The 17,000-nt window shown below is 37.7% G+C and overlaps 1 protein-coding gene across 1 annotated transcript in view; it reads left to right on the top strand.

Annotated features, from left to right (window-relative positions):
* acad8 (acyl-CoA dehydrogenase family member 8) overlaps positions 1 to 17,000 on the top strand; it is a 32,913-nt gene that overhangs the window by 8,729 nt on the left and 7,184 nt on the right. Inside the window, exons 3-9 of the mRNA XM_002937981.5 lie at positions 310 to 479; positions 584 to 693; positions 2,841 to 2,917; positions 2,999 to 3,136; positions 4,743 to 4,878; positions 8,357 to 8,454; positions 12,058 to 12,210. Of these exons, the coding sequence (XP_002938027.1) occupies positions 310 to 479; positions 584 to 693; positions 2,841 to 2,917; positions 2,999 to 3,136; positions 4,743 to 4,878; positions 8,357 to 8,454; positions 12,058 to 12,210 (882 nt within the window). The remainder of the gene's footprint in view (positions 1 to 309; positions 480 to 583; positions 694 to 2,840; positions 2,918 to 2,998; positions 3,137 to 4,742; positions 4,879 to 8,356; positions 8,455 to 12,057; positions 12,211 to 17,000) is intronic.

Below are 17,000 nucleotides of genomic sequence, written 5' to 3'. Positions count from 1 at the left end.
GGGAAAATTCCTTATAGTAGACTAGATGTTAGGCAGCACAAGTATAAACATACGTATGGCAAAACTGAAAAATGAATGTTATTTAGTGTCCCTATAAAAGCATTTGCCAGTGCCAGCTGTAGCATTTTATTAGATATATTCTAATATTTGTGAATAATACAAATTGGATGAATGTTTTTCTTAAAAATAAAAGTCACTGTTTTTACTAATGTAAAAACGGTATAAAAGCCTGCAAGTATGCTCAATTTTATCTTATTATGAAAATAGATTAACTATCTAATAACTTTATGTTCCTTACATCTTCTGTAGGAAGTGTTTCCAGTGGAGACAATGAGAAAGGCAGCACATCTGGGTTTTGGGGGAATATATGCACAGACTGATGTCGGAGGATCAGGGCTTTCTCGTCTAGACACATCTATAATATTTGAGGCACTATCAACAGGTTGTGTAAGCACTACTGCATATATGAGCATTCACAAGTAAGTATAATTTGTCCCTCTCATTACTCAGTTATTTAGATCATTTTAAAGGTGGTTCTTAGTATTATGTGTTTGAATACATGATTTGAACCTTCTATCAACAGCATGTGTGTTTGGATGATTGATACATATGGGAATGAAGAGCAGAGACACCAGTTTTGCCCTTCCCTCTGCAGCATGGATAAGTTTGCATCGTATTGCTTGACAGAGCCAGGTAAGATACAGTCCTGCTTTTCCTAAGTGGAGAATTAGAGCAACTGACTAGAGGATGCATATGATTTTGCCATTTTAGGCAAATTAGTTGCCTATATAAAATATGGTCACTAAAGTTGCTTATATTTGTTTTCTTTGCACAGTAATTCCAGTGGTCCCAACATGCTTGGGGTATATTTATAAAGCTGCTTATTTTATGCCAAAATAAAAGATTCACATTTGGCAAAAATTGAAATACATATTTAAAAAGCTGTGGCATTTAAACTATCAGTGTGCTTCCCATATGTGGTAAATACTGTGTAAATTCTTTATAACAGTAGACTTTTAGATTCTATTGAAATATATGGGAAAAAGCTGGCTAACTTGCATAGTACAATATTCAGGTATCTTCTCAAATTTTATCCGAAAGTGGTATAGTTCAACTTTCTGAATAACGGGTTTCCGCATAACGGGTCCCATGCCCCATGCCCATGCCTGTATATCCAGTACACAGCCAGGCACTGTGTAGCAATGATGTAATAGAAATCCTCACAAAAATACAGTTCAGAGTTCACACAGTTGTATACCAAACATCAATTTGTGTCTATAAATGCCTAAAGTTTTCTTTGAATGATAAAAAAAGGAAACCAATTGTGCAATGGTGCAGTAAATATACGCACACAGGCTTTATACCCCTGGTTGTAACTATTCACAAGAGATTTATAACCTCATCTGTCTCTCCCTGCTACACTCCTCTGTAGAGGCATTTTGGCTTCCAGGTGAGCTTGCCACATGCTCTCTCTATGGATGCCTTACTAGGACAAACCTTTTAGAGATGCATAATCCCAGTGCAGAGCTGTATGAAGGTCTTAAACAGGATCAGTAATACACACAGCCCAAAAGGAATTCTGTTTTATTCCAAACACACAAGTAAAAATATATCTTATATACACTATGGTAAGCGGCCTAATACACAGCAAAAATTTGTATTTCTGTCAATGTGACCTTACACTACAAATGACTATGATCTATGGCAGTGATCCCCAACCAGTGGCTCGGGGGCAACATGTTGCTCCCCAACCAGTGGCTCGGGGGCAACATGTTGCTCCCCAACCAGTGGCTCGGGGGCAACATGTTGCTCCCCAACCCCTTGGATGTTGCTCTCAGTGCCCCCAAACCAGGTAGTTATTTTTGAATTCCTGACTGGGGGCAAGTTTTAGTTGAATAAAAATAAGATTTACTACCAAATAAAGCCCCCTGTAAGCTGATAGGGTGCATAGAGGCTGCTCCCCAAGTCTTTTTACATTTGACTGTGGCTCACGTGTAAGAAAGGTTGGGGACTCCTGATCTATGGAGTGCATTTTTTAGAGGCTGTGATCTTCACCATCATCTTCTAACTGAAATAGCTACCATCCAAACTGATCTGATATTTCCTCTGCATAGAGCATTTTAACTAATGTAACTGTGAGCATGTTTATGTGCTAATTAAATTACAGTTAATCACTTGTGCAGTTCTTGGATATAGCACCTATGCAGAAATTGGCAGCAATAAGAAAAGAAGCCAGAACTAGAGTGTAGTGATAAGCATTAGTGCACGTGTCTGCAGCCCTCTTTCATTTGCATAGCATTAATCCTGACTGTGGCTCACGTGTAAGAAAGGTTGGGGACCCCTAATCTATGGAGTGCATTTTTTAGAGGCTGTGATCTTCACCATCATCTTCTAACTGAAATAGCTACCATCCAATCTGATCTGATATTTCCTCTGCATAGAGCATTTTAACTAATGTAACTGTGAGCATGTTTATGTGCTAATTAAATTACAGTTAATCACTTGTGCAGTTCTTGAATATAGCACCTATGCAGAAATTGGCAGCAATAAGAAAAGAAGCCAGAACTGAGAGTGTAGTGCACGTGTCTGCAGCCCTCTTTCATTTTCATAGCATTAATCCTGTTGGCTGTTAGTGGAAGTATTGGTATGAAATTAATGACAAAAAGACGGGGGATGGGCAGATTATTGGAGCCTTACTGACATCCAGAATTTCTCTCTCACTCGAGTGACCAAATTGGTCAACATAATCAACCTGTGTGTGGCCAGCTTTAGTTAGTTGATTACTGAATGTATTGTATTTAATGTTGCTTAATTTTTTTACTGTAAATGTTTACTTTCAGGTAGTGGAAGTGATGCAGCATCTTTGTTGACCTCTGCAAAAAGGGATGGAGATTACTACATCCTTAATGGCTCAAAGGTACAGTATACTCCTACAGATAGGTCAAGAGGCATGAAAACAGAAACAAATACAAACTGACCTTTTTGTTTTTGTATTCAGGCATTTATTAGCGGTGGGGGAGACACAGATGTCTACGTGGTAATGTGCCGCACTGGTGGGAGTGGAGCCCGAGGAATCTCTTGTCTAGTGGTGGAGAAAGGGATACCTGGCCTGAGTTTTGGCAAGAAAGAGAAGAAGGTATTGGGGAGGTGATTTTTTTTCAAAGCCATGTATTTATTTTATTTTTTTATCATAGTATGGATTCCATTGGGGTCCTGTAGTCTTTGTAAAACATTTTATGGCTACAGTTCTGCCAACCCTAAAAAATATTCAGATGCCTGCTATTCTTCAATATGTCCTTCTACAGTTTTGAATATTATTGGGATTTGATTCCTTTAACCACAGGGTCATTAGTAAGGTTATGCACTAATATTGGGTAATCAGGTCTGGATTGTAAATGGTGTTCCAATTCATGCCACAGGTCTTTATTTACCTTGAGGTCTGGACTCTCTACAGGCCATTCAAGTTCTCCAGTACCACATCAGAAAAACAAATCTATATGGACCATATTTTCTGTGCAGGCTTATTGTGCTGAAACAATAATGGGCCTTCCTTTGCACTTAATTCTTTGTAGCTGTCTGTCTCTGTGTAGTTGCACCTTGGTTGTGGACAGGATTGTTAAAAGAATAATATGACAAAAGTAATGGTTTCAGTCTTCCTGCTGATACCCTTGAGACTGATATAAATTAAGTTTTGAACTCTTCCCCAAAAATTGCAAACTTGGACCAGTCCAAAGAAATTGCATCAAGGAATGTATTGTTTATATCAACAACGTTATTCTAGATTAGTAAAAGAAGGAAATATATGCCCAACGTTGGGCAGTGTATACTTCAACATATCATTGCAAAATTATTTTTTCATTAAAGGAATTTTAAACCTTTAAAAGAAAGTAATGTACAGTCGATGCTATTCTGACTGTAATCTTGTTGGCATTATATGTTAGTAAAGAAAGGTGTAAAAATCATGAGAAAAGTTATGAAGGTTCGGATACATTTTCTGAAGAAAACAGTCCTCTTTCTTCTGGCAAGTTCTGCCTATTGGAAGAGCCCTGTAAACTGCAAAAAGGCTTAGAATAGCACACAAAGCAATTTCAATTAATTTATTTTAAAGGTTTACATGTCCTTTAAGGGCAACATTTGCAATGTTTTTGACCACAATGTTGCAAGAGATCAGTTTGTAGCCTTTTGCCATGTTAGTATTAAAGTAAATCCCAACACAGTCTGTTTTTTCTATTTAATCCTTGTGCCCCTTTATTAGGTACATTTCATAAACATAAAGAAAGTGAGTTGTCAGTGATTAAATACATACTGCATATTAAAAACCAGTGTTTTTAATATTCCTTTCTTATTGATCTGGCATAACCTTATTGATGCTCTTGTATACAATTAATTTGGACTAGCACAGGTTTTAGTGGTCTTAAAAAGTCTTAAAAGGTATGAGCAGAAAAGAGAGAAACTATTTATTTCACCAACTATATTTTTACTCCTACAGCCCTGCTCTAATTGTGCATCTAGATGGAGGACAGACTACATTCCCCAAAATTCCTGAATCACTTATTTCCTCTGACAGTGGCCTGACTTAAACCATGCAGAAAAGGGTCTCTGTAGCCAAGGTTTATAGAAGCCAAAAAAGAACAGATATCTCAACAAATCGGTAACAGGCTTATATGATTATGCTAAATGCTCACTGACCTCAGGGCCTATAAAAGTGTGTTTGGTTATTGTGGCTTATGTTTTTTTCCCAGGTAGGGTGGAATTCTCAGCCAACTAGAGCAGTTATCTTTGAAGACTGTGTAGTCCCTGTCAAAAACAGACTTGGCAAGGAGGGTCAGGGTTTCAGTATTGCCATGAAAGGCCTAAATGGAGGCAGAATAAACATTGGTAAGGTTTTGGCTATGTTTTTACTGGTTTATATTTGATGCAGTTATTTAGTTTATATATAAGATATCATAATGCTACAAACAAATGTGTCATGCCTGCTGGAAGTGGATACACAGTACTTTACCAAGCTGAGAAATTAGGACTGACTGAAATCGGTATTCCTACTAACTGTCTTTGAAGATTTTCATTTATGCAGGTCATGATATACAGTTTCTAGAAGAAACAAGTCTAAAGCAACTGGGCTTTCTCTTTCTCTCTTTTTCTTGAAAATTATTCATCAATCATCTAAACAGCTTCTTCAGTTCAACTGAGTGGTAGGAAATTGGCCAGCATTTAAACCTTTAAAGAGGACCTGTCGCCCTAAGAAATAATTCCAAATTGTTTTATATTGTGTTTGTCAAGTAAAATAAACGTCACATACACTATAACAATTATATTAATCTTTTTTCTTTAGCCTTGGAATTCACAATTGCAGCAAGAAAACAGTCGCCATTTTGTGGACACTGTTATTAAAGGAACAGTAACATCAAAAAATTAAAGTGTTTTAAAGTAATTAAAATATAATGTGCTGTTGCTCTGCAAAAAAATATGGTGTTTTTGCAGAAAAGCTACTATATAAATCAGCTGCTGTGTTGCCATGGGGGCAGCCATTCAAGCTGGAAAAAAGGAGAAAAGGCACAGGTTACATAGCAGATAACTAGTAGATAAGCCCCATATAATGGGGGTTTGTCTGTTGTCTGTTATCTGCTAAGTAACCTGTGCCTTTTCTCCTTTGAATGGCTGCCCCCATGGCTACACAGCAGCTTACTTATATAAACTGTAGTAGTCTTTCTGAGGCAAACACACCAGTTGTAGCAATGCAGGACAACAGTACATTATATTGTAATTACTTTTATACACTTTCATTTTTTGGTGTTACTGTTCCTTTAAGGCAAGCTTTGTATCTTGCCAAAATCTTGTTTCTGTGCCAGTATGGGGGGACCTGATGCTCATGCCTATGCTCTGGTTACACAATTAGATGGTTAGGAGGGAGGGGGGATGTGAGGAGAGCAGGAACATTTAAGAAGTTCTGAATTCAAAGTGAAAGTAAGTGTCTGCCCCGCCTCTCTGCCTTAGGCATAGAGGCGGGGCAGGCAATATATGATTGACAGCTGGGATTTTTAAATGCTTTCATAATGGCTATTGATGTGTTAATAAAAAAAAAATTGTGTTTCATGTTTACCTTGAAAAGGACTTTTATTATACAGCTTTTTATGCCTGGGTGACAGGTCCACTTTAAGGATAGTACTGTCACAGTCATCCAGTCACAGTGGTTCCATTGACCTTATTCAGTTAGGTGTAGGTGAGTTTTAGCTAACACCTAACTTACAAAGTTCAATAGAACCACTGTGATTGGATGACTGTGTTTTGTAATAAATGCCAGGGAATTCCCTAGAATGAATGAGTGGTGAATTTTTTTTAAGGAAACTCAGAAAGTCCAGTGCTTAAGACTTTTAGGGGTGTCAAAATGTTAGGCACCCCCCAGTGATGTAGATCTAGTCTTTTCCTTGGGTGGTGCTCTTGTTAGGAGAAAACTGCACCAGCCCATGGAAAAGCTACCTAAGCACTGTTGTGGAATCTGCTTACCTGAGATCTTCATCCCTTTGGTGTTTGGTGTTCTGCCCATGTGCAGTTGAGTAGATTGCGTGGGTTTGACTCTACTGCACGTGTGAACAGGGATTGTGGCAAGGGAAGCCTGGGACCGCGCTTGGAAGGTAAGTAAAATGCTGGAGCAGCGCTTATAAGATTTTTTCCACAGGCCCGTGCAGGTTTATCCTAACAGGAGCATCAACCTTGGGGAAAAAACATCTATTCTATTTGTATATCACTTGAGGGTTCCTAATCTTTTGTACCCCCCAGTGAAATAGACTTTACATGATACTGTATTCCTGCTTAAGTTCTATAATTTTCAGACTCTTTCTGGTATCTGTTGCCAATGAAGGCATGGGCTTATTTCTCATTTGACCATACACATCCTGGAAATTACTTTTATCTTACATCTCTTACAAATTTTTATTTTCTAAACATGAGATACTTAAGAAAACATCAACAGTTGCTATTTTTCAGAAGCATACTATTAACAAATCTACTTAATACACCATTAATGAGCATAAACGATCTTAAAAGGTAAGTGTAGTGATGTAAATGCTGAACAATCTCTGTTTGCACTATACCAACAGAGGAAAAGGTTAAAACTATGTAAGCTTATCAGAAGGATCTATGTAAATACATAAAGATTATGTAAATACACAAACACTTAGGGTAAGGCCCCACGGAACTGTTCTCAGCCTGGTGTTTCTTTTTGTTTTGTTTTTAAAGCCTGAGAGAATCAGATCCACTCCTGTATACCACTCAGCACAGCATCTCTTGATTGCAGACTTGGCAGGAAGGATTGGAGGCCAGCACTCCATGGTACCTTACAGTTACTGTGCCACTGTTCTGAGTCTTCTGAAAAGAAGCACTACATTTTTTGCTTCTGTTGTTTACACATGGGCTTTGGCATCAGATTTCCTTTTCTCAGTTCAGGACCGCGGGCCTGGACAAGAGCCTGCGTCACACCAAACTAATATGGCTGGTATTTTAAATAAAGAGGGAGACGTTCTGTGGCTCTTTACTTAGGTATAGTAAAGCATTTTACAAAATAAATATAAATTTCTATTTTGCAGTATTATGACTAATACATTGGCATTAAACTGTGTAAATTCTAAATCCATGATATGCTGAGCTCCATAAAACAGCTCCATAAAGTTTAACAAAGAATAAGGTTGTTGTAATGATTAGCAGTTCAGCATATTCTGTAGAAAGCAGCTTAAAGGCTCGTACTCACAAGCATTTGCTTCTGCATTTCCCTGCATTTCCCGTGACCTTTTGTCACATAAACATGGAAGTGGAATTTTTTAGGATCCTTTAGGATGGATTTGGGGGTTCAGCCACATCCTATTCTTCCTAATGTGCCCATACTCTCGCAAGCACCGAGGGCAATCACTTGTGACTGCGAGCCCTAATGGTGTTATGTATTAAAGGGCACTAAGTTTGCCCAGGTGCAGTAAGCCAAAGTAACTAGTTAGCAGTAGCATTTACTGGTCACCTGTTAAGCAAACATCTTATTGGTTGCTATGGGTTACTGCTTCTTGGCAAACGTAGTGCCTTTTTTTTACATATGGGGGTAAATACTGTACAACTTGTCATGTAAAGTTTCACCTGTTACCTAGATTTTCACAAGATCACACTAGAATAAATCTAAGTGCCAGTCCATATTGACTTGGTAACTATGAAGCATCCTTCATTCAATTGCCTTCACTGGTTCCTCTATTTCATTTTGCACAGTTTCTATTTAAAAATAATTTTAAAAATATGACAAACATACATATTATCAGCTGGTACATTATTTCATTTATTCAGAGCATGCTATCAGTAATATTTCTTCTTTCATCCAAAGCTTCCTGCTCTCTGGGTGCTGCACATGCCTCTGTATTGCTTGCTAGGGATCACCTTGGTGTGAGAAAGCAGTTTGGGGAACCTCTCTCCCATAATCAGGTAGGTTGTACACAGTAGGCTTTGCAATTAAACTTTTATGTATTTATGGTATTTTGTTTCTCTGTTTGCTTTCATGTTCCCTGTCTGTATTTTTAATGCATTGTAAGAAATGTACAGCCCTGCATACACATGCAGCATTATATGAATACAATCTAAATAAAATCTACAGACAGGACAGTCTCAGGCAACATCAAACATACAGATGAATTACCTCTTTATGAACGCTACTCACTCATTGTTTCATATTATAAATAAGAGAGCAAATCCAAACAGTGAGTTTGTGCTTCTTTTAGCCCAAAGTAATTAACACTTAAGGACTGTGTATGGGGTGTCCCAGAGGCAGATATCTGGGCAGGTATAAAGATCCCACTGGTCGAGGATCACATTAGCTTGTCAATGCGATCCTTGTGTGACAGGTCACTCTGAGTCCACAGGATGATCTGATTGTTGACACAGTGACCAATGATACATCAGTCTTATTTGGCCCAGCACGTGTGTGCCCTCGCCTGACGAATGGACCTTTGAAGTAACTATCTTTTGTAAGGGCAAGTTCTTAACCTCTGAAAGAGAGCTATGAAAGTGAAGCTAAAGAGCCTTCCAGAAATGGTGTCTAAAGTAGAGAGAGAACCACAATTATTGTACATTTATGTACAGGAGTGGGTGCTTCTGTCCTATCAAGAGATCTGAAAGACTTATGCAAAAGATACACATATGCAAATCAGTTTAATGCATGTCTGGAGTTTACCAAAAAGCATGAGACACAGGGATGAACCAAAACAAAAAATAGAATACAAGATGCATATGTTAAGAATTTATAAGTGCGTTGATGTGGTCCTCACCTGATAGGTCTTTCTAGGCTCATTAACATATGTGATACTGACACGAAAAAACTACTTTTCAAAATATGAATATACATAAAAAGCTACCTATAGGTTGTGTTGACGGTTTTTCGCCGACAGGTTTGGTTTTATAAGTAATTGTTACTTGAAGTTCCTAAACCTGACTGTTTTGCCAACCTGACTGTCCCTTCCCAACCTGTCAGTTATAGCTTCTAATGCTAACAGACAAATATGGCCGCCCCCTCATAGTGGAACACAGGGGATCTGACAGGTAATGTAAATGCATCAAGCAAATATTTTTATGGCAAAATTATAAAGTTCTTGCAAAGACAATGTTATGATAGATGTGAAAAAAGATTTACTTTCTGGTGTCAGTATCTCTTTAATGGTTGTTAAATGAGTAATTTATTCCATTGAATATAATTTTAGCATATATACATTTCAAAAACCTTATAATTATAAAGCTGGAGCTGATTGTTACTAGCTAGAATTGCAATTGGTAGTAGCTCTGAGGTTCGGACTGAGATTTAAAATAGGCACTGGTATTTCAGTTACACAGAGGAGAGTTTGCATGACTTTGGTTTGTGTGAAAGCACAGTCGCTCATAGTAATTAAAGTGACTTTTTTCTATATGAGTATTATACAATTACACATACTGCTTGAACAGTATATTTTCATAAATAGATACTGGGGTATTGTAAAAGTCTTAAAAATAATTAAACACAGTGCAAATTGCAGAACATTACACATGTACACCCTTTGATTACAAGTCATTTATTTTGGGCAACAAAATTGCACTTAATGCACAAATGCTCCAATTATTATTGCAACATATCATTATCACATATAAGTGCCAAAATATTGCACAATGCTGTACAGTAAATGCATAGAACAAACAAATGACCAATATATTAACTGATACAGGAATGGAAGAGAAGATATAATTTACAGAATTTTAATGGCTGTTGTGTATATATAATATATAATTTTTTTTTTATACACATTTTTACTTCATGGAGATTCAAGTGCTCCTGGAACCACTATTGTGGCTCAGTACCAGGGCAAACACCTCCCTGGGAATAGCTGTAGACGAGGGCACTAATGCCAATTCTCATTGCCCTATATAGTAAGAGTTTGCCCCTATTAGTTAGTTATGGGCTACTATTTGACCATTAAGACACCCATTTTCTCAAGCAACACCAGCCCCTGGCATGATAATAAGTTTTTTCCATCTTTTTTGATCTTGATGTGTTCAGCCAAAGGCATGAAGAAAAATAATTTGTATTCAAACAAATGGAAGAATAAAAAATGTGTTAATAGTAGTTTTAAATGGATAGTAGTTTTAAATGAAAATAAATGGACCCTTTTAATCTCCTTATAGGCCCCTCAAAGTGTTATAGTCACAGCTAAACATTGCTGGAGTCCATACATTAAAAAAGATAAACTATTATGGCAACTGATTTTTTTTTACCTGTTTTTATAATCATTTCAAAATCATCAACTTTGGCCAATTAGATGTAACAAGCGGTGCTGTTTCTTTCTGGCAAACGTAAAAGTTTCTGTTTTCATTGAGGATCGTATTTCATTTATTTCTAATAGCCTTTTATTTATTGATTTTCAGCAATCCAGAAAAGTTACAGTAACAGCAGTAAAATGGTTCAAAGGAATTTCATGAAGAATCACATTTATTACACACTATAGTTAGTAATAATAAGATACTTAGCGGCACTTATTCCATCAACAATATTTATCAGCTAATAGAGGTTTTAGTCATCACTTTATTCTCAGTAAGGTAATAGTGTTATTTATTTCAATTCCAAGGCTAGTTTCAGAGCCAGAGCAGCCACACCTTACTAAACCTTTTTTGGTATGTCATTAGTGGATACGTGTACATCGAAAGTCATACAAGGAAATGTAGTTGTTTCCACATTTGCGAAGTAGGGGCTGCTGAACCCTCTATTGCGATCAGTGGAAACACTAGAGGACTTTTTATTGTTGCTTTTAGTTCTAGCACATAACAAAGCTGCCAAAAAGACATATCAGGGACATCCATGACCAAGATTTATTTTTATTTCCAAAGTATGTATTGCATTTATTTGCCTTTAGCAGATGCTGTGTACTGATATAGTTATTACAGGATGGATTCCAAGAGAGTCTCTTTAAGGGCCATAATTCTTGTTATGTCATATTCAGGTAGGATAACTTATTTTACTATTTTGTAGTAGCTTGTTCTTCCAGCTATACCACTGTTTGGACCAAGCCCCTCCAAACATGCTAGCAGCAAGAATTTCATTACCCAAACTCAGTGACGTTCTGTTCAGCACCCCAAATCCCTTGGTGCCTGACAAGGCCATTGTCGCTTTGTTGATTGATGGCTGAATCTGCATATTTGGTTTTAAGGAGTTCACTCACCAGTTATTAGTATCACTAGAACAGACTTCACAAGTTAGACAAGCTTGACAGGTTGAGAAATCAGACCAGCAGTCCTTGTCATATGCATGTCTACTTTATAAATTATATTTTGTCAATTGCCCAAATATTTTTTGTGTTATTGTGGAAGAACATAATAGAGAACCAGTTAAATTTTGTTCGCTCTCTTTATGTGACATGCTGGTTCATGAAAATGGAGACTAGGGGGCATATATCTTGTTTGGGCCCATATTTCGCTGAAAATAAAGCAACAGTTCCTATTTTAATCACACTTGCAGACCCCAGTGCCACTTTGACACCACTGCTCTTATGCTCTTATTTTTTTTCTTGACAGTACTTGCAGTTCAAACTGGCAGATATGGCAACACGTCTGGTCACTGCACGGCTCATTGTACGACATGCAGCCCAAGCCCTGCAAAATGATACTGGGGATGCAGCAACTCTCTGTGCTATGGCAAAACTGTTTGCTACAGATGAGTGTTTTAAGGTAGGTTATTATTTATTTATACTTATGTCTATCATTAGAGTAGGCATGTAGTAGTTTTTGAACTGTAAGAAATAATTCTAGAAATGATGTAAGCTATAGGTCAGTGTGAAACACTAACTCCTACATGTAAAAATAAAAGGAACCAAGTTTGCCCAGGGACAGTAACCCATAGCTTTTAAACAGGTGGCCTTTCCGTAATTCAGAACTTTCTGGATAATGGATATATATATATGTACTGTTTCCACAAGTTTAGCATGGTATATTTATTGCTTAGTAACTGTCTATTTTTAGTAGATATTCCAGCAAGGGTTCTTTAAGTTGATCAGTTTGGGTTGGAAATTGTGATTAAAAGGCATGTTTAGTTGAAGATACCAGAACAAGTAGTGGTTTGGTAGGCTGTAGTCAGCTTTAAGTTTGTTTGTCTCCATGTTCATACAATTGGTGGGCCCGATTGTTCAAATATTTTTGGTCTAGGAGTTTTAGATCTCTGAGTTGTTTGCTTGGTTTTCAGGGGCAGGGTGTTGAACATAAGTTTGTTCAGCTTGGAAGGCATTAGCTATTAGGTATACTGTGCCTATTGCGTGTTCTGTGGCCTTTGATCATAGAGATTTATGTTCCTCTAATGAAAGCTTTGCATGCATCCCAGGCTTTTTTTTTTCTGGACTTGTGGTATTAGCAGTCCAGAATACTTTATGATAATTAGGTAAATCTGTCCGGAGTTCTGTAAGTGTTATCCATCTATGTCTATGAAGATTTTCATTCATCCAGGTCATGGTATATCTAGTATAAATAAATCTAAAGCAACTGAACTTGTTAGGTAATCATTTAAGATGTTTCACTACTCATCCGAGCAGCTTCAGTTGAACTGAAGAAGCTACTCGGATGAGTAGTGAAACATCTTCAGTGATAACTTAACAAGTCCAGTTGCTTTAGATTTATTTATACTAGATGTCATCTACTTACTAATCGCCAGTTTTACTTAAGTTAACAGATCGGGTGAGGCATATACCAGGTCAAGCTGGGACATTTGAGGGTTGTCTCCTGTTGAGTGGGTAGCAATTGATACTACAGTCTGGGACTGCATTAAAACCTCCTGCTAAGAGGATAGGTCTGGAATCTGGGCTGGTGAGTTTTTAAGAGATCTGATGCAGTTGGTAGGTTAAAAGGAGGTGGTATATATATATATAATATATATATATATATATATATATTCATACATAATATTGTTATTGGATTGTGGGTTATTCTGCAGTGCATATTAAGAAAGCGCCTTTTTAGGTCTGATTGAATTGATTCTAAAGTGTAGGGCAGTGCTGTCCAACTGGCGGCCCCCCTCTGTGTGGCCCCCTCCTGTCTGGCTGCTTTGATGGCTTACCTTTGTATAAGCTTTAAATTGTATCAGTACTGAGATTAACTGCCCCCCTGCATGGTTCTCACCTCAGATTCAGGCTGTAACCCCGCTGTATTGTTTAACCCTTTTACTGCCAGCCGTTTTGGTCAAAACGGAACTTCTACTGCCGGACAGATTTTGAACATTTTGCACTTTCACTTTAGGGGCCTTTCCTTGGGGGGACTTTTAGTTTACCCAGGAAAAATATATATTTTTTTTTTCAGGACAAACTAAGCTTTCAAAATGTGGTAGAATTTTGGTGTAATTCCAATTCTGTTACAAGATATAGGCTTCTAAATGTCTAAAAACGTTTTTTTTAAAAAAATCATATTTTCCGTAATATAAACACACATACCAGAAACAAAAATTATTTTATGCACAAAAATACAACTGATTTGGAAAGTCCCATGTCTCCTGAACGCGCCAATACCAAATATATATAGTTTTATGGAGATTTCTCACTTGTATAGTTCAAAAACTCCCGGCAGTACACTACCAAATTTCCAAAGCACTGCTCCAGAAAGCTGCATACTGTAGATTTCTAGGCCAAAAATTCCACTAACAGAAGGTTTATCCCAGAAAATTACACATTTCTGGTAAGAACAGATTCTGGGTAATTCAGAATAGGCACAACTGTCTGTCTACTCCAAACTACTAAGTTACAATGCTTTCCTAAAGTTATTGGTTTTTATCAAAATTTGTGAATTTTTTTTAAAAAATCGCTTCAAAGCTTATAGTTCCATAGTATCTTATCTCCTAAAGGTCATAAAGTAACCAAATAAAACACCCTAAATTTGAACGCCAGGGGTCCACTGAACAGTTTGATTCCCAATATGTATAGGTTTACCTAACTATGTGGCATGTAGGGGCCCCAATGTGAACATACCCCCATATGATCTGTCATTTGTGTCATTTCAGCTTCTGCAAAATCAACACATTTACATCATTTTGCGTGGGATAACGCTAGTAAAAAGTATGCTCACCCCAGAAAATCATATATTTTTGGAAAGTACACATTCCTCCGTATCTAAAATTTTTCAAAATTTTCTAAATTTGGCAATTTTGATGACATCTCCAAAAATCCCCTTAAAGCTTCCACTTTGCAGCATCTTATCTCCCACATAGCATTAAAGGAACAGTAACACCAACACATTTATATATTTCAAAGAAATTAAACCATAATGTACTGCTGCCCTGCATTGGTAAAAGTTTTGTGTTTGCTTCAGAAACATTACTAGAGTTTATATAAACCCTGGTGTGTAGCCATGGGGGCAGCCATTCAAAAGAAGAAAAGGCACAGGTTATATAGCAGCTAAGAGATAAACCCTGTAGAATACAATGGTGTCTTATCTGTTATCTGCTATGTAACCTGTGCCTTTTCTCCTTTTTTCCAGCTTGAATGGCTGCCCCCATGGCTACACAGCAGCTTATTTATATAACTATAGTAGTGTTCCTGAAGCAAACACCCCAGTTTTACCAGTGCAGGGCCACAGTACATTATAGTACAATTACTTTAAAACACTTTCATTTTGTGGTGTTACTGTTCCTTTAAGTACCAAGATAAATTTGAACACTAGGGGTCCACTGAACAGTTTGATACCAAATATGTATAGGTTTACCCAAATATGTGGCATGTAGGGGCCCCAATGGGAACACCCCCCCATATGATCTGTCATTTCAGCTCCTGCAAAATCATTTACATTCTTTATGTGGGATAATACTACAAAAAAAGTACACTCACCCCAGAAAGCCATATATTTTTGGAAAGTACACATTCCCCCTAATTTATAATGGGTACACATTTCTTTTTACTCCAAAGTACCAAGCCGCAAAGCTTTCCGTTTGCCGATTTATATGACATTTCAAAAAATGTTGCAATTTGCCGCATTTATCTCACACAATTTCTTGCATATAGAGGAAAATCACCCCAAATAGAAACACTTAAGGTCTACTTAACAGTTTGATGCCCAATATGTATAGATATACCAAAGTCTGTGGTATGTACTGAATCCAAAATGAAAATAGCGCATATGGATTTCTCGCCTGCCAACTCAGCTTTTGCACACAGAGCCCCCTGTCAGCGTATTATGTGCCATAACACCCCCTAACTATACAGAAAGAAAACAGAAAACCATATCGTTTGGAAAGTACACATTCTGACAAAGCCAACATCGGTAAAGAGTCCTTTCTACACCAAAGTACCAATCTTAAAGCTTTCCTGAAGTTAGTGGTGTTTATGACATTTCAGAAAATCGCCTAAAAATGTTGCAATTTGCCACATTTATCTCACACAATTTCTTGCATACAAAGGCAAATCACCCCAAATAGGAACACCTAAAGTCTACTGAACAGTTTGATGCCCAATATGCATAGATATACCAAAGTCTGCGTTATGTACTGACCCCAAAATGAAAATAGCGCATATGGATTTCTTGCCTGCCATCTCAGCTTTTGTACACAGAGCCCCCTGTCAGTGTATTATGTGCCGTAAAACCCCCTAACTATACACAGACCCCCAGAAAAACATATACTTTTGGAAAGTACACATTCTGATGAATTTAAAATAGGTAAAGTTATTTTTCTACACCAAAGTTACACATGGCAAAGCTATGCTAAAAACAGATCAGGAATACTAATACAGGGATAAAAATGCAATAAAACCACAAAAATTGTGCAAATTAGTGAAATGACAAAATAAGTTACACGACAGTGTAATTAGTGGTCAGAATATCCACGCCAATAGTCACGCTGTCAAAATAAACAGATTTAGGGAAAAGAAACTAAAAACAAAGTGGTAAAAAAAAAGATGTGTTTGTGTATACATGTGTGTACATGTGTAAAAGTTGTGTGACAGTGTGTGGATAATAGTGTGCAAAATGAAAAAAAAAACTGCAAAATTGTGTGTGTATAAATGCAACAAAAATCAGCCTTACCTGTCCTGAAACTTGCCTGGTCCTCGGTGCTGCAGTCCTGGAGCAGGAAGTCCCCCTAGGCAGTGGGCCGGTGCTGGGGGGGGGAAGCAGGACCAAGCAGCAGACGCGATCGTGGCCGACATGACAGCCCCCCTGGCTCGTTGCCCAGGGAGCTGTCATCGCTAAAAACTCTGCAGAAGCGGTGCACGTTGTTGGCAGATAAAGCCTTTTACTGCAGTGACGTACGCCGTTGGCAGTTAAAGGGTTAAGAATGTAATCCCCAGTGTTATTCACACCTTTTAATCCCTCCAGTGTTCACACCTCAGGCTCAGGCTGTAATCACCCACATTGTTCACCTGTTCCACCTCAGACATTGTGTGTACTGCCTTACCTAGGGTAGGCAGAGTATGGCAGATAGGCAGCATAGGGCAGGAAGGGTATGGCACACACACAGGCAGCATAGGGCAGGTAGAGTATAGCACACACAG

Source organism: Xenopus tropicalis, chromosome 7 (genome assembly GCF_000004195.4).
Source record: "Xenopus tropicalis strain Nigerian chromosome 7, UCB_Xtro_10.0, whole genome shotgun sequence".
In the NCBI taxonomy this organism is placed as follows: domain Eukaryota; kingdom Metazoa; phylum Chordata; class Amphibia; order Anura; family Pipidae; genus Xenopus; species Xenopus tropicalis.
This window is presented reverse-complemented; position numbering and strand designations above follow the sequence as displayed.